The following is an 18,562-nucleotide window of genomic DNA, read 5'->3' on the forward strand; positions in this document are numbered from 1 at the left end:
CAGTGATTCAAATGGATGTTCTAATTAAGAAGACTCTTGGGGAGATGAAGTCAACCTCCAATTTGCAAATGGCACAGACACTTAAGAATGAGGGACTTGATCTAGATCTTGCTTATGAGTTCATGTCAAAGAAAACTTCATTTTCCCACAGAAGGGACATTATAAGAAACAGGTGTGTGAAGTTCTCAAGAAAAGCTTGAATACCTTCAGATATGAATTGATATAAACTTATAAAAGCTGGTTTGAGGACAAGGAGTTCATAATTCTCCTCCAGATATTTATTTTTTGTTAAAGTTTAATGCCAACATTAAGCTCTCTTGTCTCCGGAATTCTCTTAAGGAAAGTTAGTCCCACATGTAATCCTACAACTATCCTTAGCAGAGAGAATATTTATTATGGCGATTCTTCAGAGAGGAAGTTTAGTGTCCAATAAAGGAGCCAAACAAGATAAGAAACCTCAGTATGTATCCATAATTAGGATTTTAAAAGTATCTCATATTTATGTGACATTTTATCATTTTAAAGAACACTACAGCATTGTCTGTCTGATCACGTCTTACAGAACAGTATATGGCTCTATCTTGTTCTGAATTCTGAGACTAGCCTTCGTTATCACATGTGACCTGTGTTTTCCCTAGCATTTCTTAAAAGGAGCAAAAACCAGTGAAGTAACTCCTGCGTTGGTGTTAGCGATTTCATCTGGTTATAAATGAGGTTTGTGGTTAGGGTGTGTATTCCGTTTCATATAGGCACAGAGAAAACGCTATTACCAACTGATTGTTTTAGAAATTAGAACATGCAATGACTCTGAGTCAGGTTCAAAATGTGAACTCTTCAATGCTTCATATGAACCTTGAGCATAATAATGCACAGCAGGATTAACATTGGGACACTGGAGGTAGATGCTGTTTTTTGGCATCAATTTTCAGTGATTCTGAGACAGCAAACACATCTAGGAAAGAACCAGTGACTGCCTTATTCTTGGCTGACCCAGTGCCTTCAGATGGAAACAAGGAGATGGGCCAGAGGCTATGATTAGTGTGTCAAGCTCTGCCCCTGCAAAGAGTTCTCGGGTTGCTGCTAATAGTATTATGATGTTTGAATGATGCAGAAGGGAATTTCTAAATGCAGCTAGTTAGGATAGGACAATTTACCAATCAATAAAATAAAAAATAGATATAGTCAATATTATCTAAAACAAAGGAGAGACAGATATTTATCAGAAAATAGCTATTTGTTTTGTGTGGCATTCTGAAAAAAGCCCCTACATACGCAAGGAAAACAGAACACCAATAAGAACTCTTCTTTTCCAGCCTATAGAAATTTCCAGAAATTTGCCCTTTTTATGGACGGGAAGGCAGTACTGAGGATTGAAACCATGGGCATTTACCACTGAGTTAAATCCCCAGCCTTTTTTATTTTTGTGTTGAGACAGTGTCTCACTAAGTTATTTAACTTGCTAAGGCTGGCCTTGAACTTGTGATTCTCCTTCCTCGGCTTCCCAACTCGCTGGAATTACAGGTGTGCACCACCATTCCTAGCTATAGATATTTACCTTTTTAAGCAAAGGCAGACTCTAGAGAAAAAGAAGAGGGTAGCCTTGGGTTCAATTCCTAGTACTGAAAAAAAAAAAAAGCAAGAATAGGGTGTGGGGTTCTGTTATCTTGATCTAACCATATTCCCAATATTGGGATTTTTTTATAGTTATCACAGTTCTATTCTTTTCTATTTTTAAAGAACTGTTATATGCAAAGTTGCCAAATACAGCTTTCTTGATGATTTGCATAGATCAAGATAATCAACAATATCATCAAGACTCTTCTGAGAAGAGTATGCCTTTAACTTTTCTCAACATAACCTCCTACAACTACTTACAAATAAAAGTTTTTGGCAGTACAGCTCATTCCTCCACTTTCTTAGACTACCTTATCATGAAATTCATCTCTCTAAAACCCCCTCTTGCCTTCTTGTCTCTTTCCAATTTCTGGCAAACTCATTAAGCTGATCCAATGGGTTGGTGACATCCTCACCCTGCCTCAAACAAATTAAAAAATCAGATAATAACTCAAACTAAATTAAAGGGGCTGAATATACATTTTTACCTAATGCCTTATCGATATCCCTTCTCCTGTAGCAATTAATCTCCACTGGTGATTTCTTTCATGGGTTCTTTATAAAAGGAACTTGTAGAGTTGAAGAGTCTAACTTGTGTCACGCACACTCTGTGGATCCCAAATGTACCTGTTCCCCTGTTGTGTGAGATGAAGGAATGTCTTGGTTTCATGATTTTAGTATTACTATCAATGTTGACTCCAACAGATGTAAAATGATACTTCCAGCTTCACTCTCTCCCCTATACTGATAATCCTAAATAAGCACTGGCCAAGAGCCAGGGGCCTGTGTCGTTGCTAAGGAATCCCATCCACACCAGTTGAAAGAGACTCCTGAATTACAGAGTCCCAAGTGCTCTTGGATGTGTCATAGACACAGTGATACCCAGTGTCTCTGTACAACAGAACTCTGCACTGATACAAAAGAGCTGCTACTGTTTTGCCTAAGAGATAAGAAATACATTTTTAAAAGTCAAATTAGATCTATCTTTTGCATGCCTGGTGAGTTACGGACACCTGTTCAGCAGAATGAAGAACAACGTTTTCAGCTAGAAGTAGGCCCTATTTGGTTGTAAGGCCTGTCCTTTTCTTAAGGTCACAGGGGATGGCAGGCTTAAATTACGGCTTCTGGTGTGGCTTCTCTTTCATGGCAGTCTTTCTTCCAGTGAAATCAGAAAAGAATTCTTAAAAGTAAAATAAGAAAATAGCTTCAGAAAAACAAGGGCAAAAACGTGGTTTATACGGATATTGGACTTGGATCTCAAATTTAGAATATAAACCTCCGCTTCAGACCAGTTTTGAAAAGACTGCCAAAGTTACCTCATCCGTCATGAAAACCTTTGCTCAGGCAGAACTCAAGCCATCAGGTTCTAGCTCCTGTTCTCCTTTCTTCTGACACCAACTTCCTGGCTGCTGTTCTACCTTCACCAACAGCTTGCCACAGACCTCAGCTCACATTCTTCTTTTTTCTTGGTATCTAACTTTACCCTTTCTGTTGACCTTTTCATTGCCATTTTGATAAGCTCAAGTCCCTCCTATTTCTTCTTTCCCATGTTTTTTATTGGTGCATTAGAATTATACGTAATAGTGGAATTCATTGTTACATATCAATGCATGCACAAAACAATAACCCTCCTACTCTTTGAAAAGTAAGACAAAACTGTTTTCCACATTCTTCTCCAAACACCAAATATACTTAATATTCCATAGACTATGGCTAGAACATTTTTAGTGGACATCCAGTCCTGTGACTAGCTACTGAAATGCTAGCAAATTCTTCCTATTTCATACATAATATAATCTCAGTGCCAGTCTTTGTCATCTCATCTTGTTCCCCACTCCAGCTAACGCCTTGGCTTCTATTCTCTAGCATGCTGCACCTGTTCTAGCTCCTGACAAGCACTCTGCTCTGCTGCCTGTGAACATGCTGTTTTCTCTGCCTGTGAATTCCTTTTCTCACCATTAAGATATTTTTCCTTCAGGCCCTGGTTTAAATGTCACTTCTGCAGGTGTGACATTATGATATACATCCCTTGGTTTTAGCCCATGGCACCTGACTCATAACCCCCTCCCCAAGACAGGACACGAAACCAGAATTTCTTTCTCAAGGCAGGAAGCGCTAATCTTCCCTTATCTTTCTGCCTTGGAGCTGGCCATAAAGAAGATTTCTGGTCTACCCTCCTTGTCCAATAGTATGCCCAAAGGCTCTCCTGATTCCAGAAGAGTCCTACCCCGTGCCCTGGAGAAGGAATGCTGCACAGAAAGACTGGGAAGACTGGGAAGCAGACAGCCTCAGCTGGGTTTCTCCTCCCAGACTGTTATCTGCAATAGAGACTCCACAAAAACCCAAAGGACAGACCTCGGAGATTCTAGGTCGCTGAACCCAGGAAGGCTCCTGAAGGGTGATGCCTGAGGAAGGCACAGAAGTTCCACATCCCTTCCTACACCTCACCCTGAGCGCCTCTTCATCCGTCATACCCTGCAAAATAAACTAGAAAATGCAAGTGGTTCCCAGAGTTCTGTGAGGAGCTCAAGCAAATTGTCAAACCCAAGGAAAGGGTTATGGGAACCTGACTGTCAGCCAGCTGGTGGGTCTGAAGCACAGGTAAAGCAACCTGCAGCTCTCAGCTGACATGCAGAGCAAGTGTGTATGGCCAGGAGCAGTCTTGGAGACTGAATTCTCACAGGGACCTTGTAGGAAGGATCTCAGCATCTCAGGTAGGTAGTGCCAGAAGTGAACTGAATTAGAGGACACCCCGCTGGTGTCCGCTGCAGGACTGATTGCTAACTTGCTGGTGGAGAGAAACCCCCGAACATCGGCTGTCAGAGTCTTCTGCCATGACTGTGGTGTGAGAGCAGAGGAAGACTAAAACAAGCGATGTGGTTTTTCAAAGTACAGTAGGGCAGCCTCCCAATCATGTTCTTTTTCCAAACCTTGTTCTGAGGGATCAATTGCCCATGCTCATAGTTTGGCAATAATCTAAAAGTTTACCAAATCCACTGTGATAATATTTATTCATTCTTTGCATTCCCTCCTCCATGAACCCCAACCATTTGACTTGTCAAATTAACAATGAAAACTGTTTTAAAAGCATCAAGAAGGGTAGTGCCAACAAGTTAATGCAACCTTATCCTCAATCTGTGGTTCACATAATTCCTGGCTGTCCTACATGGTTTCTATAGCTATCCCATCCATAATAAATACACTCACAGCCATCGAATTAGATAAACTGCATTTTCTAATCCCATAAGCACCAGGACCTCAGAAAGGCAGCTTGTTTGAAGTCTTGACTCAGCACTCTTTTCAAAGAGAATTAAACAGAACTTTAAATTCCAAAGATGTGAGCATCACAAGATAGTCATTTCATCTGGCGGCAAGTGCTCTCAGCTAATGTAAAGCAAAGTGCAGTGCTTTTCTGACAGATAATAACACCAGCGACCTGTTCAATGGTTATCATTCAAAGATAACCACATTTAAAGAAGGGAAAGTCCCCAGCTTGTCAAGGAAGTAAAGCAACTGAAGGGTGAAGCAGAACTACACATTTGCAACCGTCAAGCAAATAAGGTACTCACGCATGTCACCAAAGGCCCCCTTTGTCACTTTAGTGGCACGTAACACCACGACTGTGAATTTATGCGAATACTGGTGCTCCACCTAGAAATAAAATGAGAGAAAATTTAAAGTAAGTTTTCCATCTACAATTTCACTGCTTCCTTGACAATGATTAAAAATATTCAGGTTGGAAATCAGGCACAGGCATACCAGAAACATTTTTGGATGCTAAGTTTGGTCCTTTTCCAACTCTCTTCTCTCCCACTACTGAATCATTGAGATCATGTTTTAAAACTTCACTGCAGCTTCACCATTAGCACTCGTTTGCTGTCAGGTTTAACAAGTATTTGGGGGAATGTAAATTAGGGCTCCAGGCATTCCAGGAGTACAAGCAGGCTTTGTACCGACTGATGAGAAAGCCTGGCTGGAAAGGTGACCTCAGAGCAAGACCTTTGCATCACTTGGGATTGTGTTGCTGCTGTTCCACTACCAATCGAAAGCTTTTTCTGCATGACATTTCTAGGCAGTTTGTGGACACAAGCCCACACAAAGACTACTTATATTAACTCTGATGCATTCATTATAAGCCATACACAACAATTTTAAAAGTCTTTCTTAACCGAAAGATTGCATGCACATAGTAAATATTAACAGGTTGAAGATTTTATTAAAAACTCACCTAAATGGAAATTGATTATCAAACAGCCCTACTCAGAGAGAATAGGGAAGCAAAAACTCACATCATGTCAAGAGCAACTGAAACATGACAAGATCTTTGAAAGCTCAAACACTTTTTCATTTTAATGTTAGGAGAGTCCACCTCACCAAATTTTAATAACCTTATCTAATGAGTTGAAAATTCATCTATTAAATAAAACAAAGACAATAACACCACTGTGAAGTAATAACAATCTAAAAGCAAGAAGACACAAAACCACTGCAAAGAGTTTAGATTCATAAAGATTGAAAAGATAAGTTACTTTTTAACCAAGCTAATTATGAGACAGAGAGAGAACACAATTTGCTAATTTCAGAAATGAAATAGAGGACTTCACTACAGAGCCTATGGACATTAAAAGCATAATAAAAGGAATTCTATGAACAACTCTATGCTCACAGATTTGATAATCTAGACAACATGGAATAATTCCTTGAATAATCACCCAAAATTCACACAAAAAGAAACAGGTAATCTGAATAGGCCCATGTTTATTAAAGAAATAAATCAATAATTAATAACTTTCCCAACCAGAAAACATCAGATCCTCTTGAGTTCACTGGTAAATTCTATGAAACATTTAAAGAAAAATTCTATTAACTCTCTATACTGTCTTCCAGAAGGTAGAAGCAGAGGGGATATCTCTTCATTAATTGTAGGAGGACAGCATTACCTTAATTCCAAAACCAGACAAAGGCACTACAAGAAAATAAAATTACAGACTAGTATTTCTTGTAAGCATAGATGTAAAACTACTAAAAATGTTAGTGAATTGAGTCCAACAATATATTAAAAGAATCATACACCAAGATCAAGTGGAATTTATACCAGATATGGAAGGCTCATTCCATTTTAGAAAGGCAATTAATAGGTTATATCAACAAAATAGAAAACAAAAATCACATGATTACAAGACTAATAAAAAGCATTTGACAAAATTCAACCTCCATTCAAGATTTAAAAAAAAAGAAAAACTTTTGCAAGCTAAGATAGAGGAAACTTCCTCAATTTGATAAAGAACACTTTTCAAAAAGCATACAATAATTAATATTATACTTCATGATATGAAATTAGAAGGTTCCTGCAAAGGTTGGGAACAAGGAAAGGAAAAGATATCCCCTCTCATCACTCCATATCAAGATTGTACCCGAAGCCCTAGCTCATGCAATAAGACAGAAAAGAAACAAAAGGTCTACTGATTGGGAAAGAAGGAAAAACTGTCATTGTTCACAGATTACATAATTATTAGGTAGAAAAGCTATTTTTAAAAAATCCTGGAAATAATAAGTAATCACAGCAATTTTGAAGGTCATAAAGTTAGTATAAAAAGTCAATCATTTTCTTATATATCCAGCAATGAACAAGTGGATTTAAAATGTAATTCCATTGATATTAGCACCCCCAGAACTAGAAAACTGAATTATAAATCTAACCAAGTATGTATAAGATCTCTATGAGAAAAACTGCAAAGCTTGTAATGAAAGAAATCAAAGAGGAACTAAATAAATAGAGAGATATTCCATGTTTGTGGAGAGGAAGACTGGATATTGTCAAGATGTCATGTTATAAACAACTTGATATATAGAATCAATACAGTCCCAATCAAAATCATAGCACGTTATTTTAGAGGAATGATAAATTGATTCTGAAACTTATATGGAAGGGCATAAGACCTAGAAGAGCACACACTAGGTCTGTTTAAGGAGAACAAAGTTGGACTATTAACACCAGCTGACTTCAAGACTACAATAAAGCTTCAGAACCTGTTCGCAGTGGGTATTTGTGAAAGAACAGACAAATGGATCAATGGAAGAAAATACAGTGTCCAGAAACAGGCTCACAAAAATACAGTTAACTAATCTTTGACAAAGGAGCAAAAGCAATACAAAAAAAAAAAAAAGAAAGAAAGAAAGAAAAAGAGAAAAGTCATTTCAACAAATGGTGCTGTAACAACTGAACATCCACATGAAAAACAAATAAATTTAGACAAATGATACCTGGGCTTGAAATAAGATAGAAACTGCTTTTGAAAACCAACTTAGGCATTAGCTTTCTCCACTAAAATGACAGTCTCAATAATAACTCTCTCTCTCTCTCTCTCTCTCTCTCTCTCTCTCTCTCTCTCTCTCTCTCTCAAAGAGAGAGATACATATACATATACATATATATGTGTATATATATATATAATTTTTCTCTCCCCAAAAATCACCTATGCTCTTTCTCTATATCTTCAAACTTCTAATACTACATACGTTTCAGATGACTAAAACTCCCTCATAACATCAAAATTATGTGCAATACTTTTACCAATTATTATTTAATAGCTTGGTTTTGAAACTGGTACAAGCATATTCATATGTCAGATATTATAAATAACAGAACGATGTCATTATTCTACTAGCATCAATTCTCATTTACTCTTTCCAACATTCCTCTGATAATAATGATTATTATAAATAATGGTGGGTATTATCATAGATAACAATAGTATTGTTATAAATAATAACATTAGTTATTGTTTATATTTGTAGATCAGTAAAGTGAGAGTCTAAGAGGCTAGGTGATTTCCCACTAACTCATAGACTGAGTATAAATGGTAAAATTTTATTAGATTTCAGTCTTGCTGTCCTTCTTACTCTTTCTACATCCCTTTAGTTTCACAGAGGATAATAAAGCCAACACTAATAGTTTTAATAGTAATAATGACTGCTTCTATTTATTAAAGTGGTTTAGATAGTTAAAATCTAGTCTGTATATTATATCTGTAGTTGATCTAGCTAACAATCTAGTAATTGGCCTTACTCTTTACCCATTCAGCTCTCCTTTTTAATCTGTGTTCATTTTCATGTGCTCAATTCTGTCTGAACTATAATCAATGAAAAATGCTCTTATACTATGACCTATACTTGACTATAGTGAATGAAATACTCTTACCCTGGAGGATGAAATGCTCTTATATTAGTCACAGGATATAAGCATAAATTTACCACTCTCCTGGTTTTTAAAAATTAATTTTGGAAATATCAGAAGTCTTCAGATGCCCTTTAAATTATTTTCAGAACAGGAATGTCTAAATCTCTGACTACCTCTTTCTAAGAGTTATAAGGATTAATAAGAGTGCATCTATAAAGTGAGTTGAGTTCAATACACATTCTTGGAAAAACATGTTCAGTTTCAATAAATGAAAAACAGTCTTTTGAGAATGCTTTGGCATATTTCCTGAGGTCAATATTGCATATAATTTCAAACTATTTCAGACTAGGCTAGGTGCTGACTTGGACAGGACAATTTTGGTTATGGCTCAGGGATGGTGCCAGAAAATATGATATTGAATCCACAACCAGCGCTCCCCAGGAGAAACCAGTGACTCAAGACACTGCAATATGGTAGCTGGCAGGAAAAATGCCACATTTCTATTGAGATATCAAATCTTAAGATCAATCCACTGACTCTGTCACCAAGAGAAAGCCTTGCCTGCAGGTCTTACTTTTGAGAATCTGACTTCATCCATAATCTTTTTCACAGTTAAACTCAAGACACTTTCACCTTTTCTTTTCACAATTATAATTTCCCACACCTCAGGAAAATACCGACTGTAGTAAGTTCATTCTGAAGAAATTACCTTGATATCTGCAACTAAAATGACTAAGCATTGAAAAAGAGAACCAACTCCTACCAACCCACGTGATGACCTTCGTATGCTTAAAATTCTATTGTTACAAGAACCAAAGAAATCATCACAAAATAATCTGGCTGGAAAGAAGGTAGATTCTGCGTGCAAATATTATTTTTCTCTACTCGACTACCGTTGCCTAACCCAAACTAAAACTAATATAAGGACAACAGAATCTTATTACTAACTCCAGAGATAGTGATCACTACAGGCAACCTCAGCACCAGGAAACTCAAACAGATTTCAGAAATGCTTTGAAAGATACTGCTGCATTGATGTTATCCCTAAGTCATGATATGTTTTTTTCTGTTTACTTATTTTTAGTTTCATTTCCGTGTGTGGAGTTTCACTCTGATACACGTAGAAAGCACAGGCAACATGCTCTTATTTTCCCACTTCTTTCCAAGAATGATCAGTATGATCTATTTATAGTTTCCAATGCTACCAAAGCCTTAAGTACTTCCAGTCGTGGGCTGCCTGCGTGGGTTGGCAAATTATCCCGCAGTGATGTCCAAAACACCTAATTAGGCAGCAGAATCTCTCAGCTCTAGAGGATATCATTAAAAGAAAATCATAATCAGAAATAGGACTTAAGATTCTTCTCTCCCAGGAGCAAGAAACTTGTCCACTTGTGCAATAGGTATGCACATCAAATTTAGTAATACATATAAAGTAAATATAGAGTATACTTTCACAGCAATAAGAATTTTAAGTCCTACTTTAATCAAGATTACAGAAACTGCTTTATCAATGACAATCAATACACAATCAGTACAAAAAATATTTGATGCTGTCAGATTGGGTCTACATATTCAGCATGAGTTTATAGTAACTATAATATTCTCGAGATAACTAAAATGCAATAGTCACCCAAATTTTGGAATTAAGGTGTAGATTCTTCCCTGACAGCATTAGGCTCTGAGCTCTCCCAGGAGGAGAGACCATGGCTGAGGGAAGGCTGTGAAGGACAGGTATACTTCACTCCCTGGAGGTTCTCAGTACAACACATAAAGTGGCACATGCATTTGAAAGGTTTTCTCACACATTCTTAAAGACATTTGGGGGAGCAGTCACACTTACTTGGTTTAGAATGACCAGTCTACATGATATGCTCATTCAGACATCGATGTCACTGCACTGATGACTTCAATGGAAGAAGGGTGGTTGGATATAACCAATACATATTGTATGTATGTAGGTAGGGAAATATCACATGGAATCCCATTAATATGTACAATTAGTATAATTAGCATGTATTAAATTAAAAAATTATAGTAGAAAAAACTCCCCAGCCTGCATTATATGATTAACCAGCCCAATTTAGTGCTATATATATATATTATATAAATATATTACATATAAATATATTAATATAAATATATATATATATATGTAGCCCACTTTTGTGTTATACAGATTACCCAGAACAACCAGCTTGCAACTAGGATTTAAGGTGTTCCAAACTGCTAGTTACCCCAGGAACCTGATGCCAAGACCACAAAGCAGCACAACTACGTAACAGGCATAAAATCAGACCCAACGATAGAACAACTGCACCACACTACAATGTTCAAGGAAGTGGAAGCCACATTGGAAGATGACTATAAATAATGGCTGAGAAGATTTTCAAAAGAACCAATTAGGAATTCAAGAACTGAAAGATAAATTTGCTGACCTAGGGATTTCTGATCTATGTTCTGTGGTAAAGAAGCAGAAATATGAATATTACTTTAAATTTGTGCACTCTCATTTCCAAAGAGAGGCTGGTGGATGAGCAGGGCTGGTATCAAAGGGTAGAGGCTAATCAGTAACATGATGATAAATTTTGTGCATCACCTGAGTGACCAGGTGGTGCTCAGATTAAACATTTTTTCAGGGTGAGGATAATAAGCATTTCTGGGAGCAAATGAGCATTTGAATTGGTAGAGCAGGTAAGGTACAGTGCCCTCCCCAATGTGGTGGGGCATCACCCAATCTGTTGAGGGAACCTGAGTAGAACAAAAGACAGAGGAAAGAAAAATTCACCCCCTTTTCCCTGTTTTATCATTTGCACTGGGACAATTCACCTCACCTTGTCCAGTTCTTCAACTGAGGTTCGCATCAGTTTCCCTGATTCTCAGCCTAGGAATAAATGACATCACCAGCTTGCCTAGGTCTCCAGCTTGCGAAGGCAGGCCACGTGACTGCTCAGCTTCCACAATCCTGTGAGGCAATCCCTCCTGACTAACTCATTAATGAATGCATCCTTGGGCTTCTGTTTTCCAGAGAACTTTGACAAATACACAAGCCTTCCTCTTCCTCACTTTTCTAGACTTTATTAGTATTCACAGAAAATAAACTACTCATCATAAAACTCATCATTAATTTGTGGACAGTGCTGTACTTCTGCAGTAACTAAAAATTTAGTTCCTTTTACACGTATGATTTCCCAGTAGCAGCATCTTACGGTCTGACTTCCCTGGAAATATCTTACTTTTTTTGTTTCAAAAAAACAATCTTGTGCAAATACCCATGTGCTATTTATAAAGGCCCTGGGAGGCAGAAACACTAGGTACTACTCATACCCTGTTTTCCAAATGTGGCAGAGTCCAAGTGCTCCTGGGCACGTAACTGGTAAGACGAGAACGGGCACTGGAACACTGGTCCTTTGATTACTTATCCAGTGGTGGTGTTTTTTTCCTATGTTACTGTAATAATCTGGAATAATGCTTTCCTACTTCCAGTCATCCTGCAATGATATTTTTAAAGGGCCTTGTATTACAGCAGGTAGTCATGCCAGCATCTGCATGTGGTTGACTGTCCCTAATGTGAAGACAGCCTTAGTTTCTGTGGATGTGGGTTGTAGCCCTCTATTGCTAATAGGTTGTAGGAAGGGGTGTGGATTTTTTCATCCCAAGGACATGACTCATATTTTCAGAGTAAAAAGATGGAAATTTTCAAAAATCTTTGATAATTGATCTCTCCTTAAAAAGTTGATGCCTCCCTAGTCCAAAAACAAAAGCGAAAACAAAGCACAAACATCTTTAAAGCTGGAAAGCACCTCAGACCAACTCTAGACAAATGGGAACTAAATTTTATCACATACTTATCACTTCTTAAAAGACAGCACCATTGGAAGCAAGAGAGTTTGCAGGCTGCAAAGTGCTACATCAGCCCACGGGATTCTCCAACATGTCTCTGCATCGCAGTTGTGGTTGAAAATGAGTCTAAAATGAGTCTAATCTTATGTGCCTTGAGGCTGCCAAACTGTGTTGGCCTGCCTGCCACCAACTGCTCATTACAAGTTAAAAGGCTTGATTTCCCCCATCTCTCCAAGTTGTTACTAATACTGTTTTGTGTTGAATGTGTTCACTTACATATTTTGAAAATATCTTTCTGTGAAAACCAGAGAAAGGCTTTTATTTATTAAAACAATTTACACCTACACATGCACACAGTTTTGTTTTGTTTTGATATACACAGAGCAAGAATAAGACCCAAGCATACAGCTCACAGGATCCTCTTCATTTTTTCAAAAGGGCTATAGAATACTACTTGAACATCTCTACCTCCAGTGTTGGAGAAAATAGAGGATTTGTGGGGTTTGCACATTTCATCATATTAATTCGTCACATAGGTGATTACTATGGTCTAAGTTAAAATTTGCAAGAAAAGGTGCTAGGACTGAGTCTTAAAATTTCATCTGCAGTTTGATTTTTCAATATTTTCTGACTTTTTAAAAATATATTTTAAGCATGGGTTTCATAGTGAAGGAAGAACCAAATGGTCAGTTCACAAGATATCTAGTCAGAGATGTGCGGGACAGTACAGCATTCAGTAATAGGGCCTAAACAGACCAGGCAGAGACTGAAGGTGATTCAGAGTAACAGTGATCTTTGAAACCAGCTATGCTTGAGCCATACTGAACTGCTTTCATTTTTTTAAATCATGCACTTTCTTACATTCAGACTGCTTCACATGTGCTTTTCCTAACCCCTATTAAATCTTCAGGTTATGCTTACATGTCCCTTGCATTAACTATCCTGTTGTACATTATCAGAGTAATCCTCATTGTATCTTATCAGAGTCCTTACTAAAAATTGTGGTACTTATAAACAAATTATTTATCTCTTCTGGTAGAGAGGGACTCATACAAATCAGAAACTCTGTTGGAGTCACCTCCATATACCCAGTGCTTGTTGACATGGATTGGTATACTGTGGGCATTCAATGAATGGTGATAAGTGCTCAATTAAAAGTCAAAATATATTTAGAGATAAAATGAACTGCAAGTCCAGATATTAGGACTGGAAATTGTCATTGATCTTGTCTTAAGCTTTGGGTCACAGAACTTTATCTTCCTTCTTCCCTCTCAGTTCTGAAGGCCAGAATCCACATGAAAGTTTGAGAATTTACATTTTTATTAAATTCTGACAGTTACAGAAACTACTTATTTCCCTTGAAGTGACAGAATAAGAAATAATCAATCTGTATATAAGATATAAAAACAATATGGAAAGCAGTTTTAAAACTACCTTAATGTTTCCTTTCATCTACAGAAATCCATAACTGTGAAAGGAAATTAAGATATTGTTTGAGAAAACAAAGATTACATCACAGTATCTTTTTTAAAAGAAATACTGTTGTATATGCTTTTTACAAGACTCATGCTTTAAATACAAGGAAAAGATATAGGTTCAAAATAAAAGGATGCATAAGCTAACCAGGGAATGTAATATAACTTCAAAATTTGAAAACCAAAAGTGAAATATGAAACATAATTTTGCAAGTGAAATATTTACCAAAATAGATAATGTGTCAAGTCATAACCTTACATAAACATATTTTAAAAACAAAAAAATCTTATGGAGTATTTTTCTGAACACAATGGAATTTTTTACCAATAACAAAGGTAAGTAAAAATGTTCAAGAATTTGAAAATTTAAAAATACATGTCTGTATAACCATGTCTAAGAATAAATTATAGTGAAAGAAAATATTTGAACAAAATGTATTATGAAATACATTTCCAAACTTATAGGTTATACTTAAAGTAAATGATCTACAATCAATACAGCCAGAATAATAACCATTTAAAGATTTTAAAGAGAAAACATCATTCAACCATAAAGAAGAATGACTTTATGACATTTGCCAGTAAATGGATAGATCTGGAGACCATCATGTTAAGTGAAAAAACCCAAAGGGCCAAAGGTCGAATATTTTCTCTGACATGTGAAAACTAACCCAAAATGGCGGGGGAAGGGGTGTAGAAGTTCAGTGGATTAGACAATGGGGAATGGAGGGAAGGGAGGGGGTATAGGAAAAGGAAAGACAGTGGAATGAATCTGACATAATTTTCCTATGTACATATGTGCAAACATCACAGTGAATCTCACTATCATGTACATCCACAAGAGGGGTCCTATCTAGAATAACATATATCCCATGATTGTACAATTATATCAAAATGGATTTGAGTATCATGTGCAACTAAAAAGAACAAATAAGAAAAATTTTAAAAGAGGAAATAAAACTGGAATTATTCATACATAATAGACATGATGAAGTTGAGAGTCCAAAGCATGTACAAAGAAACTATTAGAATTAATAGAAACTCAGTAAGGTCACTGGAAATAAACTGCATTTCCATATAAAAGCAACAACTAATTGGCAAATAAAATTTTCAAACACCATTATAATTACATTACAACAAGTATCAAGAAATGAATCTCTCTACATATATGTTCGTAGATACACAAGCACACACACATACAAGATTTCTTACTGAAGATTACATTACTGAATGAACTAAAGGTGATTTATTTTGTTTCAGATTGGATTCACAGGTTGTTAATGGATTGGAAGATTCAATATCATTACCATCGTCTCTCCCCTAATTGATTTATAAAATCATTATAGTCCTGGGCCGGGATTGTGGCTCAGTGGCAGGGTGCTTGCCTAGCACATGTGAGGCACTGGGTTTGAACCTAAGCACCACATAAAAATGAAGAAATAAAATAAAGGCATTCTCTCCTGCTACAAATACAAAAAAAAAAAGAAAAAAAAAAAAAAAAAAAAAAAAGAAAAGAAAAAACAAAAAAAAAAAACATTAAAAAAAATTCATTATAATCCCAATTAAAATTCCAGCAGTTTATGCCTTGTGTGTGTGTGTGTGTGTGTGTGTGTGTGTGTGTGTGTAAAAGGACAAATTGCCTCCAAAATGCATATGAAAATGAAAAGGAGTAAAAATAACCAAGATAATCCTGAAGAACAAAGCACTGGAGGATATACACCATCATATACAGACACATGTTAAAAGTACAGAGATTAGGAAAGCTTGGTATTGGTGCAAATAGACTAATACACCAATTAGAAAAGAAACCAAGCCACATACACATGATGGCTTGATTTAGAGCAAAGCACTACTGTCATTCAGTGAGGGCATCATTGTTTTCAGTAGACTAGATGGAGTCTTGGATATATTTGGATAATAAAACACCACATGACAATGGAAAAGTGTGGAATTTTGTGCCTCATAACAATGTTTGTGAATCTCACAGATGCAATGTTGAGTACATTTATAGGAAGGTCAAAAACAAGAAAAACATGATAATATAGGTTAAATATTGGTTTGCTTTGGGGAGGTTTCTTGACTAGAAGAGCCATGAGCCAGCCTTCTAGAGTACTATCTGATCTGGGTTATGGTTTCATGGATGGAATACACAGGCAAACCTTCATTCTTTGTTTTGCTGGACCTCAATTTCAAAAAGAAAAAGAAAAGGGAAAGTTAAGAAGAGAAACTTGCAGAAGAAAGCAGAAGTAACCAACAGCAAGAAAACAAGAAAAAGAACAGAAGAAATCTTTTTCAAGAAGAGACTAACCCGCAGAGTGGGGAAACCTGGGAGATCACTGACTTAGCTCAGAGGAATAAATTGGTGAGACCTTTCAATGAAAAATGCTGAGCAGTTTCCAGTGAACTGTGACCAGAAGCGGGGAAAGCACTCCATAGTATCCAAACCCACCAACCCCGCTATCCAGGCAGAGCAAGAAAGGAATAGAAGGTAGAGAAGGATGAAAGGCCACTGTTCCCTTTTAAGTAAAAACAAGGCTGTGGATTACCTTAATATTCATAAACTTCATTTCTAACCCAATAAGCCTAACTGAGTCTCATCTGTTATATTTGGCAAGGAAATCTCTAGTTTTTGATCAGAAAAAAAAAGAATGCATATTTCCCATGGAGTTTAGAAAATTACATTCAATTATTAAATATGAATTACTCTTCACTAAAAGCTAACCAATCATAGAAGAGTTTGTGTAAACATTTCTAACTAAGGGAAAGTTTACAGAATCAATTGCCCTGAAATGCATACCAATACATAGCCCTGAACCCAGAAATCTGTGAATCTTCTCTGCTCTGTCCATGTGAAGGATAAAACTCTACAGTCTGATAACTGCAAATGCTAACTCCATTTTTTAAAATTGTTCCATGAAAGTTCAGTATCTTCACACAGGTTTTGGTGTTTTTTTCCTCCTAAGTCCCTCTTCTCTAGAAACTTACAGTGATAAAAAGAAGACAGGAGTTAGTTTAATGATGTACTGTAGCCTATTTGTACATATTAATTTTATAAATTCAGTAACAAATTCAAGGAATTGAGAGTTTTGCTTTACCAACAATACCAGCAATACATAGACACAGAAACATATCATTCCCCTCCCGGAAGAATACAAAAACAATAAATGACTTACTATAATATGCTGGTAAGGATCTATGAAAGACATTTTGGTTTCAATTACAGGAATTTTTACACTTCAAAGGTCTTCTTTGGCACTCCAACTTCTTCAAAGCCTGTAAAAATAAATAATCACTATTGGTAAGCTTCCTCTTGGATGCAGTTTGGAGATATAAATGATGATAAGGATGCACCTCAGAAGCAAATGTGTACCCAAGGGGACCAGATGGATTGAGTTTCCTACCGTGCATATGAATGAGTATCCACACATGACTTAGAGAAAGGGTGAATATATTTTAATAGTAGTATTTAATTTCCATATTTATTTATTCAAATTTATTCTGAGTAAATATTAGGAAACTACAGGGGGTTTTTTGCTTTTGTTTGCAAAAGAGTTTATGAGAAATTCATTGAAATTACGGAACACTGAAATTATTTTTGTATCATTTATAATTAAAGAGTCACATGCTGTTTCTTTTCTCAGTTAGTCAACATGACACATATTCACAATAAGAAATGAAGATTCTTTCACCTTAACTATTTGTTAGGAATTTAAAAAACACATTCATATTGAATGTGAACTTTAGTAATGACATTGAAAAAAAAATGTTTGTTCATTGTAAGGCACCAGTTTATTTTGGAAGCAGTTATATGAAAATATTTTAATAGAGAAATACTCCCTATACTTTCTTTTCTCTTCTTCTACAATTATTCCATATTATTTAAATTAAAATAAAAATTATTCAAAGAGCATCTTTGTTATTTCATCATAAAAATTTTTCCCTGAAATTTTATATAATAACACACACACTGAAGCATTCTATAAGTCACATCTAATTTGGAACATCTATTTAAATATCTTTATTATTTAAGTTTAGTGTGTAAATTCTGAAATGTCTTTCAGAATAAATCACATTTTTTTTTTTTTTTAAATTTTAACCACTTATTTATTTATTATTTAATTTTTGGTACCAGGGATTAAACCCAGGGGCACTTAACTGTCCCAGAATCCCAGACCTTTTTTTTTTTTTTTTTTTTTTGAGACAGGGTCTCACTTAGTTGAACTGTGATCCTCCTGCCTAGGTGGTTTGGCTCGCTCTTTTTTTTTTTTTTTATTGTTTGCTCTTTTAGTTATACATGACAGCAGAATGCATTTCGATTCATTGTACACAAATGGTGTAAAACTTCATTTCTCTGGTTGTAAACAGTATAGAGTCACACCAGTCATGTAATCACACATGTACATAGGGTATGATGTTTGTCACATTCCACATCTTTCCTTCCCCTGTTCCTTCC

The 18,562-nt window shown here is 36.1% G+C and overlaps 1 protein-coding gene across 5 annotated transcripts in view; it reads right to left on the reverse strand.

Moving 5' to 3' along the window:
* The window catches only part of LOC306642182 (cytosolic phospholipase A2-like), a 106,198-nt gene that overhangs the window by 26,471 nt on the left and 61,165 nt on the right, over nucleotides 1-18,562 (reverse strand). For all 5 annotated transcript variants that reach the window (XM_079107749.1, XM_079107747.1, XM_079107746.1 and 2 more), the window contains 2 exons: nucleotides 17,283-17,382; nucleotides 5,184-5,265 (listed from right to left, as the gene is read on the reverse strand). In XM_079107749.1, the coding sequence (XP_078963875.1) occupies nucleotides 5,184-5,265; nucleotides 17,283-17,315 (115 nt within the window). In that variant the 5' untranslated portion in view covers nucleotides 17,316-17,382. The remainder of the gene's footprint in view (nucleotides 1-5,183; nucleotides 5,266-17,282; nucleotides 17,383-18,562) is intronic.

This window comes from Sciurus vulgaris (assembly GCF_902686455.1).
Source record: "Sciurus vulgaris genome assembly, chromosome: 12".
Taxonomy (NCBI): domain Eukaryota; kingdom Metazoa; phylum Chordata; class Mammalia; order Rodentia; family Sciuridae; genus Sciurus; species Sciurus vulgaris.